At 42.9% G+C, this 25,526-nt stretch overlaps 1 protein-coding gene across 1 annotated transcript in view; it reads left to right on the top strand.

The window, feature by feature from the left end:
• Positions 1 to 25,208, top strand: part of raly (RALY heterogeneous nuclear ribonucleoprotein) — a 126,408-nt gene extending 101,200 nt beyond the window's left edge. Inside the window, exons 6-8 of the mRNA XM_026167344.2 lie at positions 1,722 to 1,841; positions 4,483 to 4,658; positions 24,948 to 25,208. Of these exons, the coding sequence (XP_026023129.1) occupies positions 1,722 to 1,841; positions 4,483 to 4,658; positions 24,948 to 25,076 (425 nt within the window). The 3' untranslated portion in view covers positions 25,077 to 25,208. The remainder of the gene's footprint in view (positions 1 to 1,721; positions 1,842 to 4,482; positions 4,659 to 24,947) is intronic.
• Positions 25,209 to 25,526: the final 318 nt, after the last annotated feature.

Here is a 25,526-nt window from a genome sequence, read left to right as displayed (position 1 = left end):
CTTGTCTACTTAAAAGAAAAAGTGTCTTTTTCCCCAGTCCTTACAGCAACATACACAGCTTGAGTGCAGCTTGCGTCCAGTTGCTTCTGGTGAAATCTTTACAATCTTAACAGCCATCAAAGGCAAAACACCCATTAGATCTGAAAACTTTTATCTTGGTGATTCTGTATGCTGTAAAAAACAGATCTTCCCTAGAGGTCGTGATAAGTGGTAAAGAGAAACTAATGCCAAGTCACTGCAGCGATGTGTCGATTTATTACTAGCTTCTGGCAGACCTCTTATCTCAAGGTTTGTCTTTGTGTGTGAGGCTGTGTGTGTGTGTGTAAGATCACTGAAAGGTCATCAAAGGGTTCAGCTGTCTTATTTTTATGTCAAACAGAGATGCATCTTTTGGATTTTTGGATCTGTTCCATTGCCTTTGATATCTTTATTGTAGGAATAATAAAGGGAGCATTTTTCCAGACAAAGAGTCTGTCGAAATTCAAAGTTGAAAACAAAAATTTAATTGCCCCATAGGTTTAATAGGATTAAACAAAGAGGGTGAGGTTGTCACTACTACATTACAATAACAATAAACTTTGGCTGAGAGAACCAAATTGTCTGCATTTAACCTTATTCAGGGAGGCATGGCTCAGCAAGGTAATGCAAGCAAGGAAAGAAAAAATGATCTATTTATACAGTATTTTTCACAAACAAGAGTCACAAAGTGCTTTAAAAAAGAGGCACACAAAACTAGAATTTTAATACAATGTAATACAAATACAAATACAATGTAAAACTAAAAGAAAATTTGGACAACGGAGTAAAAGACCAGAAAAGAAGGACGGGGGCAGAAGTGAGGACACAAGAGGTACGCTGGTAGAGTTAAAGGGGGAAAATGGAAGGCTAAATAGAAATAGTATAAAACTTGAGTAGATTTCCTCACATTTCTATCTTCAAAACACAGACAAGCTTTCATCCATTTGATCAGAAAAATCTATTACGTTTCAGAGAAATACATCAGAATACTTTGATTAAAGAAAAAGATGAAAAAGTTTAACATTTACTGAATAAGACTGTAATTCATCACTTTGATCCACAGCAGGATATTTGTCTGTAATGTCATAAAATCTGGCACAGATGCTCATGAATCCCAACACACGACTCCAGATGTTCTTGGTGATCCCCTGACTTTATCTCCGGTGCTGCTAACACATCAAGTTTTTGACTAGCACATGATGAAGATCAAAATATATTTACGGATTTCCATCAAAGCGATCAGAAGAGGGACCTGATGTAGCCAGGGCCATAACTTTGGAGACAGTGACACATTTCTTGTACAGTTTTGTCGTTGTACATCACCGCCATGGATTTTAAATCAAACGATCAGGATGTGATTAAAGTGCAGACGTCCAGCTTTCATTAAAGGAGCTTAGCAAAAGTTTTGTATTGCCTGCTTAGAAATATGAGATATGAGATCAAATCAAAGAGAATCTAAATGTTTAGGGGGGGGGGGCACTTTTTTAAAGGAAAAAAGGCGCAAATGAAGCTTCAAAATAGGATCAAAAATGAAAGACATGTTACTGTCATAAAAGGAAAAAAGATAATTTAAACAATAGAGAATGTTTAAAAGTGTGTGGATCCACTGCTTTCTTTGCAGGCTTATCAATCAGGACATGGACACTTACATCCCCTCTCACCTCCCTCCCCTCTGTCTATGTTTGTCTGTGTCTCTCTATCAGCAGTGAAAGGCACAGAGCTTCAGGCGATAAAGTCAGAGTTGACTCAGATTAAAGCCAACATCGAGGCTTTGCTGGGCAGACTGGAGCAGATCACAGAAGACCCACACATAGCTGCCACAGGTGACACCCCCACCCCACACACATACATACCTTACATTATAAATGAAATCATTCAAGGAATTGGAACTCTACAAAACCAGTGCACACTCTGATTATGCTAATCAGAGTTAAACAGTAGTAAAATAGTAATGGTCAACTAAACAAATGCAAACAATTACCTCATTTTCAAGGGGCCTTGACTTTGTCCCTGCGATTTTGCACTAGCTGAGTAAAATCAGTCATTGAACTGTATAGGTCTTCCTTGAACCTTGGAAACCATTATTTGTATCTGTTATTTTTCTTCTTTCTTTTGTGTCTTAGTGCAGCCTTTTCTCTTATATCAACATTGTTTCCACTTCACCTCCAAGCAAACTTGTTTCTTGTATAGAGCAAAGGGGGTCTAGCTGGTAAACAAATAGTATGCAGACTGGAGACAGCGAGCATGAGCCTTCTGATTTAAAATGAGTCTTATTTACTAACATACACATGGCGGTAAGACAAAAATTGGCCGGTGTGCACGTGTCATAAAACTGAGCAATTTTGCATGCAGACTCTTTTTTTTTTCCACATCATAAGAACATTTCCATACACATATTATATGAGGGGCCATTAAATTTAGTAATATTTGTGTGCTTACTGAGAAAGCTGCTCAAGATCACCAGTATCAAGGTTAGAGCACAGTTTGTTTGTTTGTTTGCTTTTTGGTGTTTCCAACCAACCTTGGAGTCTGTCCTCTTCAGGAATCAGAATTAGTAAAACAAATAAAAATATTTTCCTGGCAGCCACAGTTTGTAAAGGGAGCAATGGTGGAAGTCAGATGTAATGGGACTTTTTCTACTTCCAGAGTAATCACAGCATTTGAATCGTTCCTCTTTTGCATAAAGCTTATGGTTAGGACTGGATCCCTCTAACTAACCCTCGCTTAGTTAAGCTTAAATAGGCCTAGATTACAGGGAGCTCCACACAACGCATGGCCCCAGTTTGTTTGTGTTTGTTTTCCTCACTCACCTCTTTCCACCTTCTCGTTTTTCTGCGTTTGGTCATTTTTCGTTTGTATTGTGAAGTGCTGTCCATTTCAGTTTTCCAGCGTTTGGCTGGATTTGAGTTGAGCGTATAGCCTTGTACACTTCAGAATTCATCCTGTTACTCCAATCATAAAATCTAGTGATTCACTTCCAGAAAACTGTATCCTCCATGCTTATGATCATGAGATGTTTTTTTCCCTTCTCCATACTTTTTTCTTCCCATGATTCTTGGTTTCATCTGTCCAAACATGTTTTTTTTGTTTGGTTTTGTCTCTGGGGTGTGAAGGCTTTTTCTTCTGCATAACCAGCAGTTTGCAGCTTGTTGTAAACCCTCTGTATTTAAAGCTGAATTCTCATTGGAGACAACAATGCCTTCACCCTCAAGACTGTTTTTGACTTGACTAGGTGTTGTGAAGGTTTTTTCTTAACCGAGGAAAGAGGAAAGGGAAAGGAAATTCTTTGATCATCCACTTCAGTTGTCTTCTGTGGTCTTTCAGGCTTTCTGGTCTCACTGAGCTGGCCAGTGAATTATTTCTCCTTTAAAATGTATCACATTGTTAATCTGGCCAAATGTAAAGTTTTTTGCTATCTTCCTGATAGTCCATTTTGTGTTTTCAGCCTAAGAATTGGCTCCTTCCCTGGCATCAACCTCTCCTTGGACTTCATATTGAGAATTTCAGTGGATAGCCAACAAACACAAGTTGAATGCTTTGAATCAACATCATGTGTTATTTTCAAATAACCTCACTAGGCCATGCATACAGTATAAATCAAAGCCTTATAAACGATTTTCTACTTCACCGCTCAACTAAACAAAGTAATGGTAAGTGTTGATAAAATAACCATCGGCCTTTATATTGGAAAAATTTAGAGAGAAAAAAACATGAACAAAGAATCGTTAAAAGGACCGAATTGGTCAAAAGGACTAATCACTGCAGTAAAAACTGTACCAAAATGTGATTACAATACTGACTATAAAAAAAAAAAATAATAATAATAATAATAAAAACGTAAGAAATGCAACGGCACAAGCAAGCAAGTCCAAGATGAGAAGAAATCAGAAACAGTTGACTTGTATCCGTACGAGGAGTCTGGGATGCAGCTTTAGAAACACAAAAATGTTAGTGTCTGTGTTGCCTGATTCCAGATTTCTGAATGGCAGCCCACCTTTGAAACTTTGCCAAACAATTCTGAAGCCTGCTTTTGCTCTTTTCCATAGATTCGGCCTATGCACAAGAGGAAAGTTGCTAAGGATGGCTGGAACCATAATCCATTTCTTTTAACAAGATTACTGATGCTTACTCACTTTCTGTACTTACATGAAGATGTCTCTTGATTTGATTTACTGCAAGAGGGGTAGTAACAATAGCACTTGCCTGACTAAGACCATTGAACTGTTATCCTGCAAAAAAGCAAAGCAAACAAAAATTACTCCTTCATTCTGGATTGAATTTCCATTCTTTCTTTATTATCCCATGAGGCCTATTTTCAAATCAGATTACCCCGTGAGGACGGCCGTGTTTTCTTTCCTCAAAGACATGGATCATCAGCATTTGTAAAATCTGATCTACAGTTTTCGCAGTTGCGACATGTCCATCTCACGTTTGGGTTTCTTGTGTGTGTTCGCGTTCATGCAGATTTGATCAATACAGAGGAGTGCAAGAGTGAGGAGGCATGGCAGGGAGGGGAGGAATCAAGTTCAGAGCTTGAAGATGAGGATGAGCAGAGACAGAACAGCGAAGCTGAAGAGGAGGAGGAAGATGAAGAAGAGGAGGAGGGAGAGCACACACAGGATGACACCCACAACCATATGGTGAGTTAATGTGACAAACAGTAGTGTGACTTCTTATTCACACAAAGATGATTTTAGTGCAGGATTCAACCATTTGAGCCCTAATTAGTTCATTTTCATCAACATAATTCAGTTATATTTAAACAGTATCAGTTTATAATAACAGTCATTACAAGATGCCTTATATATAGGTAAATATCCTCCAATATTACAGACAGAACTGCAATCATCAGAGTATCTTCTATCATTTTCCCTGCATTACATGCATCTTATTATTTTACACTGATACTACATACATTTAGAGCTTCTGTTGGAACTGCAGGATTTTAAACACATTTAAACTGAATGACAAAAAAATAATAAATAGAACAAAATTACAGTCCATCCCACTATATATATGTATATATATATATATAGAGAGAGAGAGTCATGGGTGGTTTGGATTCATAGGAGTTGTTCAAGGAGAAAAGGAAGCACTGACCCTTTCCTTCTGTCTTATTATCTCATAGTCAGGCATACAGTGGCTTGCAAAAGTATTCGGCCCCCTTGAACTTTTACACATTTTGTCACATTACAGCCACAAACATGAATCAATTTTATTGGAATTCCACGTGAAAGACCAACACAAAGTGGTGTACACGTGAGAAGTGGAACGAAAATCATACATGATTCCAAACATTTTTTACAAATAAATAACTGCAAAGTGGGGTGTGCGTAATTATTCAATACTTTGTAGAACCACCTTTTGCTGCAATTACAGCTGCCAGTCTTTTAGGGTCTGTCTCTACCAGCTTTGCGCATCTAGAGACTGAAATCCTTGCCCATTCTTCTTTGCAAAACAGCTCCAGCTCAGTCAGATTAGATGGACAGCGCTTGTGAACAGCAGTTTTCAGATCTTGCTACAGATTCTCGATTGGACTTTGACTGGGCCATTCTAACACATGGATATGTTTTGTTTTAAACCATTCCATTGTTGCCCTGGCTTTATGTTTAGGGTCGTTGTCCTGCTGGAAGGTGAACCTCCACCCCAGTCTCAAGTCTTTTGTAGACTCCAAGAGGTTTTCTTCCAAGACTGCCCTGTATTTGGCTCCTTCCATCTTCCCATCAACTCTGACCAGCTTCCCTGTCCCTGCTGAAGAGAAGCACCCCCAGAGCATGATGCTGCCACCACCATATTTGACAGTGGGGATGGTGTGTTCAGAGTGATGTGCAGTGTTAGTTTTCCACCACACATAGCGTTTTGCATTTTGGTCTCAACTCCTATGTGCTCTGGTCTCATCTGACCAGAGCACCTTCTTCCACATGTTTGCTGTGTCCCCCACATGGCTTGTGGCAAACTGCAAACTTCTTATGGTTTTCTGTTAACAATGGCTTTCTTCTTGCCACTCTTCCATAAAGGCCAACTTTGTGCAGTGCACGACTAATAGTTGTCCTATGGTCAGATTCCCCCACCTGAGCTGTAGATCTCTGCAGCTCGTCCACAGTCACCATGGGCCTCTTGGCTGCATTTCTGATCAGCACTCTCCTTGTTTGGCCTGTGAGTTTAGGTGGACGGCCTTGTCTTGGTAGGTTTACAGTTGTGCCATACTCCTTCCATTTCTGGATGATTGCTTGAACAGTGCTCCGTGGGATGTTCAAGGCTTGGGAAATCTTTTTGTAGCCTAAGCCTGCTTTAAATTTCTCAATATCTTTATCCCTGACCTGTCTGGGACTTCATGGTGTTGTTGCTCCCAATATTCTCTTAGACAACCTCTGAGGCCGTCACAGAGCTGCTGTATTTGTACTGACATTAGATTACACACAGGTGCACTCTATTTAGTCATTAGCACTCATCAGGGAATGCCTATAGGCAACTGACTGCACTCAGATCAAAGGGGGCTGAATAATTACGCACACCCCACTTTGCAGTTACCGTATTTTCACGACCATAAGGCGCACTTAAAAGTCTTAGATTTTCTTCAAAAAGTACGGCGCGCCCTATAGCGCAGTGCGCCCTGTGTGTTGTAAGGAGGACGTAGTAGAGAACACCATGAGAACGCTAAAGGGTGAAGTGTGGGCGCAACCCTGAAAATGGCAAAGAGACACGCTTACGAAGCACAGTTTAAACTGAAGGCCATCAGCTACGCGGAGGAACATGGAAATCAAGCAGCGGCGAGAGAATTTAAGATTAACGAATCGATGGTTCGCAAATGGAGGAAGCTAGAAAACAAGCTCCGGCAGGTCAAGAAAACGCAGCTGAGTTTCCGCGGACATAAGGCGAGGTGGCCCGAGTTGGAGGAAAGACTCGAGCGGTGGATCATCGAGCAAAGAACGAGCGGGAGAAGCGTTTCGACGGTCACCATTCGGCTAAAAGCAGTTTCACTTTCACTTTTTATGAAACGGTGCCATTTTTCCATCTGGACCAGGACTACGGTAGCGCAGCAACTTCCAGCGGATTATAAGGAAAAGCTGGCCATCTTCCGCTCCTACTGCAGCAAACACATCGGCGACAAACACATCCAGCCCAGCCACATCACTAACATGGACAAGGTCCCGCTCACTTTTGACATCCCGGTGAGTCACACTGTGGAGAAGAAGGGGACCAGCACGGTAGCGATACGCACAACGGGGCACGAAAAATCTTCTTTCACTGTTGTGTTTGGCTGCCATGCTAATGGACAGAAACTGCCGCCTATGGTGATTTTTAAGCGACAGACTTTGCCTAAAGAGAAGTTTCCAGCAGGAATCATCATTAAGGCAAATGAAAAGGGCTGGATGGATGAGGAAATGATGAAAGAGTGGCTGAGGGAGGTGTATGTAAGGAGACCAGGTGGTTTTTTTTCCACGCATCACCATCGCTCTTAATCTGTGACTCTATGCGTGCCCATCTCACAGCCGATGTGAAAAAACTAGTGAAACAAATGAACTGTGAGCTTGCTGTCATTCCGGGAGGCCTGACAAAGGAACTCCAACCGCTGGACATCGGTGTGAACCGCCCGTTCAAAGTAAGGCTGCGAGCGGCCTGGGAGCGATGGATGACCGATGGGGACCACAGTTTCACCAAGAGTGGAAGGCAGCACCGGGCGAGTTACGCCACAATTTGCCAATGGATTGTAGATGCTTGGGCTAACATGTCTGCTGGCACTGTTGTTCGAGCTTTCGCAAAAGCCGGCATCATTTCCGAGGAGCTGCACGGCACGGAAAGTGACTCTGACAGTGAAGAAAGTGAACCTGGCATGTTTGATGGAGATTTAGCGCAGCTGTTCAATTCAGACACAGAGGATGAGGACTTCCATGGGTTTGATGATAAAAATGTGAGTACCAAACTTCGTTTTGCTCCTGCTTTATTTTTAAATACGCACACTTGTATGCTTGTGTGTTGTTGATGATGACGATTACTGTTAATAAAAATGTGAGTAAGGTACCGAACTCAGGTTTGCTCCCGCTTTATTTTTAAATACGCATACGGTACTTGTATGCGCCCTATAATCCAGTGCGCCTTATGTGTGTGTTAAATACAGTAATGGCACACATAACTGAGACTGCACCTTTTAGTACAGTGCGTCTTATGGTCGTGAAAATACGGTATTTATTTGTAAAAAATGTTTGGAATCATGTATGATTTACGTTCCACTTCTCACGTGTACACCACTTTGTGTTGGTCTTTCACGTGGAATTCCAATAAAATTGATTCATGTTTGTGGCTGTAATGTGACAAAATGTGTAAAAGTTAAAGGGGGCCAAATACTTTTGCAAGCCACTGTATGTAACAGGCAGCTGACAGAGCAAGCTGCAATCCAATACTCTCTCAGCCCATACACATCGCTTATGCTGCTTGTTAAGGACACGTTAGTGTAATTTCTCATTATGCACAGTAAAATCTTGTCAAAAGAAGTAGTATAAAAATGAACAAATGTCCAAACGAGGAACTCAGTGGAGTTTGTGGTATAAAATCCAAACCCAGAAGGCATCCTTGTGTCTAAAACTTTGTTTTTAATTATCTAGTTTTGTTTTGATTTTACTTTTCGTAGTCTACTCTTGTAGTTATGTTAAGGTACAAAAACTGAGAAAGGCTTAGGAAAAGGTCATTCTTTGAGTTAAAATATACCCTTTCTGAACTTTTACTGTGTCAGAAGGCAAACGTTTTTCACATGCAACAGACTTCTCCTACATTGTTTTTTTTTTTAACTTTAAAAGTGCTAGAACAGTGGCATCGTGAGTGGAAGAAATGTGTCCAAGGTCTCACTGTGTTGATTTAGGATGTAGAGGGGTTTCTGCTGCACTCTGTGAGATATGCTGAAAAATGTTATACCCGCAACATACTCGTTAAGTAATTCAGTGGGATCCCTATTATGCATCAGTATGTGACAAATGGACCAAAATGTATCTGATATACTATACTTATTCCAAAATGTAATGCCTTTTAAGCTGTGGAGCTTAAATGCTAGTAATTTCCCAAACATAATTTAGCTACAGATGACACAATTTGTAATAAAGAATAAGAAAAATCTATCATGTGAAATGCTAATTATATTCACGTTTTCAGTTCCTTATTTTGTCCTAAAATTTTCCATAATAACAAAAACTTGAACACATGTAATCAGTATTGTGTGTGTTTTGACTCTTGGTTGATATTCTGTTCTTTCTTTAATGTATTACGTTTGTGTTCCATTCAGTAAAAAAAAAAAAAAAAAAACGATAAAAATGTACCAGCAAAGTCATACTTAAGAGTTTAGTTCATTATTGGATGAGCAAATTGCTAAGCCACAAAGATTTGTTTAAAGAAAAAAATTTAAAGTTCAGTATTTTTGTAGATTTGTGTTGCATTATTGTGATTCTCAATTATGTACAATGAGGATTCGTGCAAAACATGGCAGACACATTCAGTTCCCATTTATCAAACAACTTTGAAATAACCTGGGGGTAGCGAATCATGTTTGGAACAAACAATTCCAGTCACTACCAGATTTTCAGTTCTAAAGATTGAGTGTTTTAAGACTCGGAGGCAAAATGTCTGAAATGCTTTGAAGAGGCAAGTCATAGTCAGTCTGGACTTCATCTAGTTCAACCAGATGAACTTACTAGAAATTACCAAACAAAAGCTTTGCACTAGTCATGTAAAATTCCATAAATGTCACTGAGAACTAGGCTTTTGATTCAGAAATAGTTTGATCAGATTCACTGGGAGCTCCGCTGAGTAAACTCACCCACCTCAACAAGTGTTGCTTTTGAACTCGCCAGTCCAGTCCAGTCCAGTAAATGAATGATGATATTAAGTTAAAGGGCCGATGGCATTTTAAAAGCACCTTAAATGTGACAGTGGTCAAAGTATATAAAAGGAGTCAGAAATAATATTAAAAAGATGGAAAATCTGAACAATGTGAAACTGTTTTCTCATAAGAGCGGAGGGAATTTGCAATTTGTGCAGGCTTAGGGCAAGAAGTTATGAAAATAACACATAGCACTGTTCAAATGTACACACACACTCATACACACTGAAAACATCCATGGTTAACAACATAAATTTAAAGCTGTGGATTTGAATAAGCCCAGGTCCTTATAATGTTACATGGTTTAATCCCCAATTTCTGCAGCCTGCACTGACTATGTGTAGTTACACAGACATTACTGTATATTGTTGTATATGAGGGAAACAGTGTGGCACTCTATGCTATTTATTTTTCTGTCTTTCTTTTGATTTACCTGCACATTATCTACCACATCATAACATATATGACCAGCTGTAACTGTATATTTAGATTCATGTGTGGTTTTGGAGCCAGTATACAGACATGTTCCTCTACATGAGTACTGCTTTGGTGAGAACACAGTGTACAGTATATCTGTATAACATTATTCCAGGCATTTTCTTACACTTACCCAATTAAGGGTTACCTATCTCCAGTGTTGGGGAGTAACGGAATACATGTACCGCCGTTACGTATTTAGAATACAAAATATGAGTAACTGTATTCCGTTACAGTTACCGTTTAAAAAGGTGGTATTCAGAATACAGTTACTTTGTTGAAATAAATGGATTACACTGCGGTACTTTCCTGTTTCATTTTGTCGCGGGTCAGGACTGTTTGGGTTTTGTTTGACAGCTAAGTTCTTTTGTTCCAGGCGGCAGCGTTACGGTTGCCATGGTTACAGGGCGACGCTCTCTCTCTCTGCGACTGTGTGTTTCCTGGGTGAGAGAGCGCCTTTTCGTTGTTGTTGTTGTTGTGCTAAGCTAACAGGCAGAATGCTACAAGCATAGCTCTAAAGAATGTAGCATCATGTTCAGTGTAGTCCGTGCTGCTGGGAGAATGGACTGCCATACACGTTATGTGTCTGTGAGCGCTAGGAGGGAGAAAAAGGGGAGTGGAAAGGTACGAGCAGTCATCGAACAAAAACGGGAGCTGGAAGCATGTAAATATAATAATAACCACTGCAGCCAAGAAGAGTGCCTGACGAGCCCAGTTGTAAGTAAGCTATTAAGACTCGACTGTACACTGTGTTCGTGTTTTCCTCCGAAAACAACAAGTTCCGTTGGAGCAGCCTTTCAACGCCTCTCTCTGTCTGTCGCAAGAAAAGTTGACCCACACAACAAAGTAGAGCTATTTTTCGGCTACCAGCCGTATTATGCTGGGCTTACACTGTGCGATTTTTTCAGTCGCGCGATTCAGCTCCTGCTCAAACTCGCAGGGGTTAGAAGTTCATAGGTCACGATGCAGGGTCTCGCACTATACGGCCCGATGCTCTGATGCGACCTGAGTGCTCACACTGTGCGTCCATAAAAATGAAGGTTATAACAGAAATTCTGTCGCTCGCTCTCCCTCTCCGTCTTTCACTCACACAGACACACCACCACCATCAACTTTGCTAAATTGCTAATGAAAAACATTGGTCAGGCAGAGCTCTGTGATTGAGCAGCAGTGTCGATCCAACTATTTTCACGGTTGTTGTGGTCGTGATAATTTTGTGAGGCCACATTGAAAGGGCTCGGATGGTTCTACAGGTTGTGCCTCCATCGCTTGTGTCCAGATCACACGCTGCACTGCCGTGCTACGCCATCTTTTTCGCTGACATTTGTGTTTGCGCGTGCGCAGTGTGGCAAACTGCGGTGACACCCTCACGACCAAGCGATTGATGATCGGGAGCTGGTCGTGAGGTGTCAATCGCTTCTCGTTACCCCACGTATACTACACGATGCACGACGCACGATGAAGGCCAAAATCGGGCCGATCGCCAAAACGATCGCACGACTCAAAAATCGGCTCAAAATGGGCCAAAAATCGCACAGTGTGAGCCCAGCATTAGTCAGAGGTCCCTTTACTACAGTTCGGAGTCGCGGACCTTCAGTAATAGTAATAAATCACACAGCAATAGTACATTCACGTTGTTGTAAAAAGCATGATAATATTGTAGCGGGTCAGGGCTGTTCGGGGTTCTGCTTGTACAGTTATGTTTTGTGTATGTTGCCATGGTGACGGGTGACGCCCTCTCGCTGCGACGGTGTGTCCTTCCGGGGTCAGAGGGCGCCCTATGTGTGTTGTGGTTGCCGCGCTGAGCAGTTAGCTAGTGGCAGTGTGTTCTTCTGCAAATGTAATAAACGGCTGTGCTCCCTGGCTAGCTCACGGGAAGCAAGACCAAACGATACCTCCGTCTCCTCCTTGTCTGAACTCGCCACAATATATTAAGTAATCCAAAGTATTCAGAATACGTTACTGTCATTGAGTAACGTAACGGAATAGGTTACAGAATACATTTTGGGGCATGTATTCTGTATTCTGTAATGGAATACATTTTAAAAGTAACCTTCCCAACACTGCCTATCTCAACAGCCAAACTGGTACAACCATGGACAGGTCACCAATCTGTCACAGGGGTAACACATCGAGAGGCATTCACTGTACACATTCACATCTACGGGCAATTTGGACTCTCCAACTGACCTAACACTATGCATGTTTTTGGGCTGTGGGAAGCTGCAGTACACAGAGCGAACCCATGCAGACACAGCAAGAACATTCAAAATCCACACAGAAAGGCTGCAGCCAGATTGAACCCAGGATCTTTTTGCTGTGGGGCAGGAGGGCTAACCACCACTCCACCTTATAACAATATTCAACATAATAAATATGAGAACAGTGTTTACACTGTGTAGTGATCCCCATACAGTCCCACAGTTCAGACCAATAATATTGTCCTGTCCACTCATCACAGCCGGCCGCTCTCAAATCCCTAGGTCCGACTGGTGAGGAGCGTCGACGGCGTGAGCGCCATTTCCCTCTTGAAGGCTGGGTTGACGGGCCAGGCAGAACATCCTCCGTTGGGCCGGGCAGTGAAGCATGAGTTTCAGGGTGGATGGTAGCAGCCGGGGGTTGAAGACGAAGCTCGTTCAGGATGAAATTCTCTGCGAGTGGGTGGAGTGAGCTGAGTAACCAGGGGAGACCATAAACCAAGCACTGTAGCCGATTAGCTATGGCTTGGCGAAACCCTCTCACCTCGTGCTCCAGCCATATGTTAATTAATTTATCCACCGAGTAAATAATATCCTCCCGGAGCTCCTCGGGCAGGTTGAATGCTGCTGGGTCCATTGTGGCCGGTTCGTACTGTCACGGCTGCCGAGGCGAGCCGTGTGGTGTTGGAGGGAGAAAGGACCCAAAATGCAGGCAGTAGATGATAATGCTAGTGATGTTTATTTACAAAGTGGCGTAGTGGCAAAACAGGCAAATGAGGGATGACAAATAACTAAAGAAACCTAAACTGGGAAAACTAAATAACAAACCTGAGCTGATACTAAACGGGGTGAGAGGCAGAGCGCCGCACACAAGGAACAGGACACCGTGGAACACAGACGAACAAGCAACAGGCAGGAGAACACACAGGGCTTAAATACACACAGCAGTAATCAGGGGATGAGAGACAGGAGGGCAACACACCTGGGAGAAATCAGAGCTGACGGGACAGGGGAAACATAATTTGAACACACTCACAGACAGTGTGACAGCATAGACAGACAGAACACAGGGACCAGGGCAGGCACAAAACAGAAACCTAACAAATGGCAAATCATAACAGAATACATACTCAGAATAAACAAAAGCATAAAGAAACACAAAACACAGAGTCGGCAGACTCAGGACCATGACAACGTAAGAGTTTAGTTTATTATTGAGCACTGAGCATCGGCTCCCCACAGGGCTGTGTGCTGAGCCCCCTCTTGTATTCTCTCTACACCCACGACTGCAGTTCGACCCACAACAACACTCTCGTCATCAAGTTTGCTGATGACACCACGGTAGTCGGACTCATCTCGAAGGGAGACGAGGCAGAGTACAGAGAGGAAGTCCTGAAGCTGGCAGCATGGTGTTCAGAAAACAACCTGGCACTGAACACTAAGAAAACTAAAGAGCTCATTGTTGACTTCAGGAGACACAGCACCGACTTGGCCCCCCTCTACATCAACGGGGAGTGTGTGGAGAGGGTCCACACTTTCCGGTTCCTTGGTGTCCTCATCTCTGCTGACATCTCCTGGACAGACAACATCTCAGCGGTCATCAAGAAGGCCCAACAGCGGCTGCACTTCCTGAGAGTCCTCAGGAAGTACAAGCTGAACTCCAACCTGCTGCTGACCTTCTACCGCTCCTCCATTGAGAGCCTGCTAACCTACTGCATCACGGTATGGTACGGCAGCTGCACCAAGGCGGATAGAGTGAGGCTTCAGAGTGTGGTCAAGACAGCACAGAAGATCATCGGCTGCCCTCTCCCCTCCCTGATGGACATCTATTCCTCCCGCTGCCTCACCAGAGCAGCAAACATTATCAAGGACAGCTCCCACCCTGGCTTCAACATGTTCAGCCTGCTTCCCTCAGGGAAGCGCTACAGGTGCATCAACACAAAAACCCACAGACTCAAAAACAGTTTCTTCCCCCAAAGCGATAACCACCCTGAACTCACACATGCACAGATAACACAGCCCCCCACTTCCCACTTCCTCTATGGACCATCACTGTGCAATACCAATTCTATGTGCAACAACTGAACTGTATATACATAACACTATTTATACCAATTCCATGTGCAATAACTCAACTGTATATAAATAACACTATTTATTACATATTACTTGCGGCTTGTATATTGTACATTTTATATATATATATGTTTTTCCCTATGTTAATACTGTCCATATGTACATAGCGCTGCAGAACTGTACCCCCCCCTCCCCCCCAGCATGTTTACACTGAGTAGGAGATGCTCTGTATCTCATTGTACAACTGTATAGTGACAATAAAGGCATTCTATTCTATTCTATTCTATTGGATAAACAAATTGCTAAGCCACAAAGATTTGTTTAAAGAAAAAAATTTAAAGTTCAGTATTTTTGTAGATTTGTGTTGCATTATTGTGATTCTCAATTGTGTACAATGAGGATTCGTGCAAAACATGGCAGACACATTCAGTTCCCATTTATCAAACAACTTTGAAATAACCTGGGGGTAGCTAATCATGTTTGGAACAAACAATTCCAGTCACTACCAGATTTTCAGTTCTAAAGATTGAGTGTTTTAAGACTCGGAGGCAAAATGTCTGAAATGCTTTGAAGAGGCAAGTCATAGTCAGTCTGGACTTCATCTAGTTCAACCAGATGAACTTACTAGAAATTACCAAACAAAAGCTTTGCACTAGTCATGTAAAATTCCATAAATGTCACTGAGAACTAGGCTTTTGATTCAGAAATAGTTTGATCAGATTCACTGGGAGCTCCGCTGAGTAAACTCACCCACCTCAACAAGTGTTGCTTTTGAACTCGCCAGTCCAGTCCAGTAAATGAATGATCTACGGTAGGCCATTTTCTTACTTTAATCCATCGCAGTCTTGTAGTACCAATCCGGGTATTTTAACATCCCACACCAAAACTTTATTTATGACTTGTTTTCTGCTGAATTAACTTCTTTAGTGGAGTTTTACAAGTAAGTCTTCTGAAACAAATGAGTTTATTCAGCTGATATTAAGTTAAAGGGCCGATGGCATTTTAAAAGCATCTTAAATGTGACAGTGGTCAAAGTATATAAAAGGAGTCAGAAATAATATTAAAAAGATGGAAAATCTGAACAATGTGAAACTGTTTTCTCATAAGAGCGGAGGGAATTTGCAATTTGTGCAGGCTTAGGGCAAGAAGTTATGAAAATAACACATAGCACTGTTCAAATGTACACACACACTCATACACACAGCACAGTCTCTTGCGTGCCTTCGTAAATATACGAGTGACTGAAAACATCCATGGTTAACAACATAAATTTAAAGCTGTGGATTTGAATAAGCCCAGGTCCTTATAATGTTACATGGTTTAATCCCCAATTTCTGCAGCCTGCACTGACTATGTGTAGTTACACAGACATTACTGTATATTGTTGTATATGAGGGAAACAGTGTGGCACTCTATGCTATTTATTTTTCTGTCTTTCTTTTGATTTACCTGCACATTATCTACCACATCATAACATATATGACCAGCTGTAACTGTATATTTAGATTCATGTGTGGTTTTGGAGCCAGTATACAGACATGTTCCTCTACATGAGTACTGCTTTGGTGAGAACACAGTGTACAGTATATCTGTATAACATTATTCCAGGCATTTTCTTACACTTACCCAATTAAGGGTTACCTATCTCAACAGCCAAACGGGTACAACCATGGACAGGTCACCAATCTGTCACAGGGGTAACACATCGAGAGGGATTCACTGTACACATTCACATCTACGGGCAATTTGGACTCTCCAACTGACCTAACACTATGCATGTTTTTGGGCTGTGGGAAGCTGCAGTACACAGAGTGAACCCATGCAGACACAGCAAGAACATTCAAAATCCACACAGAAAGGCTGCAGCCAGATTGAACCCAGGATCTTTTTGCTGTGGGGCAGGAGGGCTAACCACCACTCCACCTTATAACAATATTCAACATAATAAATATGAGAACAGTGTTTACACCGTGTAGTGATCCTCATACTTGTATTCCTGCGAGAGTAGCGTTTTTGTCATCTTAGAAATTCTTACATCTGGATCCGAGTGTTGACACAGCATGCAAAGCCCTCCCCCGCGCCCCATTCGGCCAATCAGATCACCGCTCCATCCTGCTCCTGCCCGCCTACAGGGCAGAAGCTGAAACAGGAAGCTCCAACCCGGAGGGCGGTGCACTGTTGGACAGACCAATCGGAGTCTGCGCTGCGGGACTGTTTTGATCACGCGGACTGGGAAATGTTTCACGTGGCTGCTAGGGACATTGATGAGTACACAGACTCAGTCTGCGGATTTATCAGGAAATGCGTGGAAGATGTCGTCCCATCCAGAACAGTTAAATCCTTCCCAAATCAAAAACCCTGGATCAACGGAGATGTTCGCGCGGCACGGAGCACCGCCTTTGCCTCCGCGAACACATCGGACTACAAACACGCACATTACCAACTCCAGAAGACGATCAAAGCAGCCAAACGTGAGTACAGGGACAGGGTGGAGCAACAGTTTGACAACCCTCGGAGTATGTGGCAGGGACTAAACACGATCACAGACTTTAGAGGGAAAACCAGCACACCGCAGACCACGGCCTCTCTGTGTGAGGATCTAAACGTATTCTACGCTAGATTCGACACAGCGAACACCATGAGACCGGACAGTGTGCGCACCGTGGATGACGTCAGTGCGCACACTGTGTCTGAGGAGGATGTGCGGAAGTGCTTCAGGAAGGTGAACGCACACAAAGCTACTGGTCCGGACGAGATTCCCAGCCGCGTCCTCAAGTCATGCGCGGCTCAGCTGGCTGGAGTGTTCACGCACATCTTCAACCTTTCCCTCTCTCTGTCTGTAGTCCCAGCCTGCTTCAAAATGGCCACCATCGTCCCTGTACCCAAATCCTCCACCATCTCCTCATTGAACGACTGGCGACCTGTAGCCCTGACCCCCATCGTAAGCAAATGCTTCGAGAAGCTGGTCAGGGACTTCATCTGCTCTGCACTACCCGACTCACTGGACCCTCTACAGTTCGCATACCGCCACAACAGGTCCACTGATGATGCCATAGCCCTGACACTACATACTGCCCTGTCACACCTGGAGAAGAGAGACACCTATGTGAGAATGCTGTTTGTAGATTACAGCTCAGCATTCAATACCATCGTTCCCTCGAAGCTGGACAGGAAACTGCAGGATCTAGGACTGAGCAGCTCCCTCTGCAGCTGGATCCTTAGCTTCCTGTCTGACAGACGCCAAGTGGTCAGACTGGGCAGCATCACCTCATCCCCCATCACACTGAACACTGGTGCTCCACAGGGGTGTGTACTGAGCCCTCTCCTGTACTCACTCTACACCTACGACTGCACAGCCACTAACAACTCCAACATCATTGTGAAGTTTGCGGACGACACTACAGTGGTGGGTCTTATCACCAATGGTGATGAGACGGCTTACAGGCAGGAGGTCAGCGCCCTGACCCACTGGTGTCAAGACAACCATCTCACCCTCAACGTCGCAAAGACAAAGGAGTTGATAGTGGACTTCCGGAGGTGCAGAGAAGTACACACCCCCATCACCATCAACGGCGCTGCTGTGGAGAGAGTGAGCAGCTTCCGGTTCCTTGGTGTACATCTGGCTGAGGATCTTACGTGGTCAGTACACACAAACAAAACAGTGAAGAAGGCGCAGCAGCGCCTCTTCTTTCTCAGGAGACTGAAAAGATTCGGCATGAGCCCTCGCATCCTCAGGACCTTCTATCAAATATAAATATAATGGTTTCATTATATTTACAAAAATCTTTAAAAAGAGAGCATCCTCACTGGATGCATCACCACCTGGTATGGCAACAGCACCGCCTACAACTGCAAAGCTCTCCAGCAAGTAGTGCGGTGCTCTGAATGGATAATTGGAGGTGAGCTTCCCTCCCTCCAAGACATCTACAGGAAGCGGTGCCTGAGGAAAGCGGGGAGGATCATCAAGGACTCCAGTCACCCCAGCCATAAACTGTTCAGACTACTTCCATCAGGAAGGAGGTTCTGCAGCATCCGGTCCCGTACCAGCAGACTGAGAGACAGCTTCTTCCACCAGGCCATCAGACTGCTGAACACGTCATAGACACCTCAGCTTCACTACTGGAACTTTAACATTATGCACTCCATACTGTACAGTAATGCCACTGTTTTGCACATGTCTCAACTCTGTATATTTTATATTTTTATTTATTGTTTACTCTATTTAATTTGTAAAATATGTGTACACACACACACACACACACACGTAGAAAAATATTTAGTATACACATCCAGAAATGCATATACTATTATATATTGTACATATATTTATTAGTTTCAGATGTAGCCATTCTTGTATTTTGCTTGTTTACATTATTGTATTTTGCACAACTCTGTTGCTTGTGAAGCTCGCACACAAGAATTTCACTCACATGTACTGTACCAATGTACCTGCACATGTGATGTGACAATAAAAGTGATTTGATTTGATGAGTTTGTGTTGATGAGGTCCGCCCCGAGTTCCTGAAGGCTCTGGACGTTGTAGGGCTGTCCTGGTTGACACGCCTCTGCAATGTTGCGTGGAGATCAGGGGCAGTACCTGTGGACTGGCAGACCGGGGTGGTGGTCCCCATCTTTAAGAAAGGGGACCGGAGGGTGTGTTCCAACTACAGGGGGATCACACTCCTCAGCCTCCCTGGGAAAGTCTATGCCAGGGTGCTGGAAAGGAGAGTTCGTCCGTTAGTCGAACCTCGGATACAGGAGGAACAATGCGGTTTTCGTCCTGGTCGCGGAACACTGGACCAGCTCTTTATCCTCTCCAGGATACTTGAGGGTGCATGGGAGTTTGCCCAACCAGTCTACATGTGTTTTGTGGACTTGGAGAAGGCATTCGACCGTGTCCCTCGGGGTGTCCTGTGGGAGGTGTTGCGGGAATATGGGGTGTCTGGCCCATTGCTACGGGCCATTCGATCCCTATACAACCGTTGCAAGAGCTTGGTTCGCATTGCCGGCAATAAGTCGGACTCGTTCCTGGTGGGTGATGGGCTCCGCCAGGGCTGCCCTTTGTCTCCGGTTCTGTTCATAATTTTTATGGACAGGATTTCTAGGCGCAGCCAAGTGGCGGAGGGCTTTCGCTTTGGTGGCCTCAGAATCTCATCTCTGATTTTTGCAGATGATGTGGTTCTGTTGGCTTCATCGGGTGAGGGCCTCCAGCTCGCACTGGAACGGTTCGCAGCCGAGTGTGAAGCAGCGGGAATGAGCATCAGCACCTCCAAATCTGAGGCCATGGTTCTCAGCCGGAAAAGGGTGGAGTGCCCACTCCGGGTTGGGGATGAGTTCCTGCCCCAAGTGGAGGAGTTCAAGTATCTCGGGGTCTTGTTCGTGATGGGAGAAGGGAGCCGGAGATCGACAGACGGATTGGGGCTGCAGCTGCAGTAATGCGGACGCTGCACCGGTCCGTCGTGGTGAAGAGGGAGCTGAGTGTAAAAGCGAAGCTCTCAATTTACCGGTCGATCTACGTCCCTACCCTCACCTATGGCCACGAGCTGTGGGTAGTGACCGAAAGAACGAGATCGCGGATACAAGCGGCAGAAATGAGCTTCCTCCGAAGGGTGGCTGGCCTCTCCCTTAGAGATAGGGTGAGAAGTTCGGCCATCCGGGAGGGGCTCAGAGTAGAGCAGCTGCTGCTCCACATCGAAAGGAGCCAGCTGAGGTGGTTCGGGCATCTGACAAGGATGCCCCCTGGGCGCCTCCTGGGTGAGGTGTTCCAGGCATGTCCCACCGGGAGGAGGCCCCGGGACAGACCCAGGACACGCTGGAGAGATTATATCTCTCGGCTGGCCTGGGAACGCCTTGGTATTCCCCCGGATAAGCTGGAGGAGGTGGCTGGGGAGAGGGAGGTCTGGGCCTCTTTGCTTAGGCTGCTGCCCCCGCGACCCGGCCCCGGACAAAGCGGATGAAGATGGATGGATGGATGGATGGATGGATGGATTTGATTTGATTTGAATTCCCTGAAATTGTTTGGAGACACTACTAAATAAATCCTGATACATGCCTTTGCATAATATATGAAACATGAGCACATATGTATATATTTTTAACTGTCTCTTTCAGCTTATACTTGATTAGTTCTACAGATCTCAGTAAAAAGAGAGCTTACAGAATCTTACTTGAGCAAATCTGACTGTCTACACCAGGGATAGGCAACCTTTCTGATGGCGAGTGCCATTTAAAATTTCCTCAGAAGTCAGTGTGCCATATGATTGCATTAGCAATAAATTTAATAACGCTCTATATGAACAGTTACACAATATATAGAACCACTTTATAGAATTATATTTGTTCGCAGATGTTGGCAGCTATCAGTGAATAGTTATCAGCTATTTTGAAACAAAAAAAGACACTTTTTATCCATAACAAGAACTCCATAACAGCAAATGAACTGTACAACAGAAAATACAAATGCTATTTGGGGTCTCCTCACAACAATGATAAGAAAAATAAACTAAGCCAATATGGCATGTCTGTTAATACACATTAACACACATGTTATGTGATCTCTGGTCTCCCACTCAGAGACACAGGTCTCAGAGTGTCCAGCATTCAGACGGCTACCTGAGGACACTCATGTGAGAGAAAATCTGCTCACACAGACATGTAGAGCCAAATACTGTCAATAAGGCCTCTGCAATGTTCTGAAGACAGTTAAACTTGTCAGGTAGTGATGTCCAGCAGGTGAAAATGCAAGCTCCATGAACACGCACAGCTGTGGATTTCAGCTGCTTCGATGTTGTATTAACTAGCATTAACTCAGCCAGTTAATGCGAGACAAATCTAGCTGCTCATTAAAGATTTCTGGTTTGTTCAGAAAATAAAACATTGGTCCATACACCTGAATGTCCCAAAAATGCATTGTGTCTCGAGTCTACGGATGTATCCGTGTATTTCCGCGTGCTGATGCTGTGCTGAGCGAACAGCTCCTGAAGCTTTTGAAGTGTCGGAGTGTGGAAAGCTAACAACATCCCTCTTACCAGTAGACTAAGTTATTTTTAGCCAATTACAAGTTGAATCTGGTAGTTGGGGTTATTAGCTAAGATACCGTCATTAAGAAGCGGCACAACTAATGTGTCTATGCGAGCTGATTTGCGATGTGCACCGCTGGCGCGGCCATTTGTTTTTTGATGCACCTTCTCAGATTAATTCACTGCGTGTCGTGCCCAGGGCTGGACTGGGACAAAAAAAAAAACAGGCATTTTGACTAGAGATCGGCCCACCAGGTATTAAAGCCATTAAGCCTTTGAATGAAAACAAACGCTGTTGTGACAGTGATGTACAGTCTTGTTGGTATATGTATAATTTCTATACATTTTATGTCAGATAAAAACTTTGGTTGTAAGATTCAGATAATTATTTAATAACAGCCCGACATTTTAAATGAAAATAAGAAAATATTTCTTTGTGCCCCCCTTTCCTTGTTAATGCCCCACCTGGCCCCCCTGGCAACACTTTGCTACACCCGCCCCTGCACAGTTACCAGCTGTCAGGTACTTAGAAAAGGATCCTGGTGTTATTTGTCTCTCAGAAACAGTTCATAACTTCCCTTCAACTCACTCATGTCACCTAAAAAGGTAAACCTGTTTCTCCATCACTTGTTCAGCTCTGATGATTCAGTAAGGACATCTCCTGGTTTCATCTTCATGTTTCCCTCTCACCAGATATACAAACCGACATCATGACCAGCAGCTTTTACAGCTGTGGCTCCAGCAAACATCAGCTGATACTAGAAATTAATATTAAATACATTCTAGCAACAGCTCATCAAGCTTAAATGTGCTGCTGTTTAGCGCGACAACCAGCGGTTTCCTCTTTCTGGCGCAAAGTGGGCGATAAACAAACAAGACAGAAAAGCCGATCAGCTGATCATTGATCAGTTTCATGATCAAAGTAGCAACAGGAGAGGGAGATAATGAGAGAAGAAGAGGCAGCTGTGCTGCGTAACGACACAATAGATCCACCTTTGTGTCTTTTTCTATCCTAGACAAACTGCGTCCCTTCTCAGTTCAACACGAAACGCGCAATAATTTCTCTGAATGCGGGACGATTCCGTCTTTTTACGGGACGGTTGGCAACTCCACTAACTAACCTTATGAATAAAATAAAGTTCACTATCAGTAACATCATAGCACCCACCCAGCTGTATAGAAACTCTGTCATGCTAGCTAGTACGCAGTATGAGTTATTGTAACTGACTGTAAAAAGGCAGCACAACGAAAATAAACTAAACTTGGTTTATATCTGACCCAGATAGATTGCAGGTCATAACTTCTTACCTGAAGTTCAGTTCACCTGACACTCGGACCAGCGGCTGCCTTGGGTCTCTCCTCCTCCTGCCTCCCCTCTCCCTCATCCACCTGCTGGCCTCCACCACTTGTTAATTTTACTGAACCTGTGGAAGCTCCGCCATAGCCACCATCAAACAACTGAGTTATTTTTACACATGGCCAGCATCTGGCCAATCCACCACCTTTCATTGTTTATATTGTTACAAAAAAAAAAAAAAATCATCGGCCCACCGAGCAAATGCCCGATGGCCAGTCACGCTATGGTTGCGCCATCAGTTAACTCTAGGCACGCGTGCCATGAAGTGAAATTATTCTATGTTCAGCATTGTTCTATATAATCAGGGAGGAGTTATAATATTTTTTATTTTATAATATTAAACGGAACACCATTGATTTCGTTATGTTACAACATTTTTTGTTTTGTTTATTAATTTATTTGACAATTAAAGTTCACATGACAGAGCAGTCCATCATAGATTTGCTAACTTTGGGGAAAAAAAACATTAAAAGACAGATGGATTATTTTACCTTTAGTCAAATCAGCATTTTCTTTTCCAAAATGCAAACAACTTATGATGCAGATGTTTAGTTAGTATATTGAGGCATTCACATTACATTTTTTTTACATTCTTTTATGTTTTTTTTAACCTTTTCTTCTCATTCTCTCCTTTAATAGTTTTAAATGTTGTACTTTCATATCGTATCAGTGTTTTAGTGTCTTATTTAACAACAGCAATTTCACTGCAGTCGTGCTGATTAATGTACATTGTCACTAGCAAAAGGTTACACTTCCTTGTGCACCACACAAGAAAGACAACTGCCTTGTTATCAGCAGACAAGACAGCAGTTCACAAATCACTAATAGTTTTATGTGCATGTAAGCAGCGCTGATGACCTTCAGTACTTTTCTGCATTAGCCTTACATTGTTCAGCTTCTTCAATTTCTCCACACTCCCACATCAAAGCCTTTGTACACACAGGGTACCTCGCACCCTGCGCAGATGTAGCACTTCACTTCACGTCATATTTTATGCATCGTGTCCATCATGCTGTTCACATATGGGCTCCAATGTACGCATCAGCATGAAAATAAGCAACTGTGTAATGAAAAAAACAAAACACAACTGAAATTTCAGCATGACAGACAACTATTTTACTATTTATTTATATATTTTTTTAGGTATCACTGTTTTAGAAGCAAACCTTTAGATATTGACCAGAACAGGAGATATGTTCAAGATAATATAAAAATAATCAGTAATAATAATCATCATCAAATTTGTCCCCTATAAGACTTAAGCCATGTTATAGTGTTCTGTGGCACTGTCGTTAGTATGTGGTATTGTAATTTGTCTTTGTCCTATATTTAGAATAACACCATATTAACTACTATTTCTCCTTTGTAAATAGAGGAGAATAAATAACTGAAAGCTAGTAAGCCTGTCACAAATAGATTAAAATATTTTATATCCAGCAAGTCTGATTTACACACCTGATCTTTCCACCATCAATCATGTCCACGGGAAAATTATACTTCTGACATGGATTCCCTGAATTTTTGATACTATTTCAGCTCTGTTTCTAAGTTTCCCAGACTCAACACAACACAACACAGTCATTGTTGTGACAGAGTTTGGTTATTAATTAGTTTTATTTGTGACACTGATATGATTTTGTTTCTATAATTTGGGACATCTTTTCAGTGGAAATTACTAATAGCAGTAATTATGAAGATGCATTATTTTTTACTTTCGTCAACCAAGCTTATACTGGACTATACATTAATGCAACATCCACTGACTATAAATCAGAATCAGAAATACTTTATTTATCCCCAAGGGGCAATAGCATTACTCCCTGCTTAGTTTCTGAATGTTTTGATGAATTTGCATGCACTTTTTCTGAGATAATGATGTTTGCGATGCTTGTTTTGTACCACTTTTGTGAACTATTCTTCCCTCTTTGTCTTAGGTATTAGGAACTGTGGAAGGAGAGACAGAGGGAGAGAGAGAAAAGCGCTCTGGACAGACAGAACTAGAGAACAGAAAAGGAAGACCATCAAACAGCAGGGATCATGAGACTCACAAGCTCACTCACTAACACAGACAAAACTGTAAAAACACAGCAAAGAGATATACTTGACACTTTGTCCAAGCCACAGGAAGATAATAAAACAGCAGGTTACTGCCTGAGTGCATAAAATGAATTACACACACTAGCACACAAACACACACATTGATATAAAGAAGACAAAAAAAACCCCAAAAAAACTTAGTGATGGAGCCAGATTCACTGTGTCAGAGCAACAGGGGGATAGTAAAGACAGCAGGCTGTTGTCAAAACACATCTTAAACTGACAGGTTCATTCACTCACAGAAGAGCTCTCTTTGGGAAAGCTGGAGCTTGTCAGACCGTCTGCTGCTTTATAGGCCATAAAATATGACTGAATGGACAACATATAGAGATTGTTATTTTTAGTATAGATTCTTTAATATCAAGGTAAAAAAAATCCCGGGGGCTATTATTGTTGCAGAATTATTTGCAAGAGTT

Source organism: Astatotilapia calliptera, chromosome 5, assembly GCF_964374335.1.
Source record: "Astatotilapia calliptera chromosome 5, fAstCal68.1, whole genome shotgun sequence".
NCBI classification, from domain to species: Eukaryota; Metazoa; Chordata; class Actinopteri; order Cichliformes; family Cichlidae; genus Astatotilapia; species Astatotilapia calliptera.
This window is presented reverse-complemented; position numbering and strand designations above follow the sequence as displayed.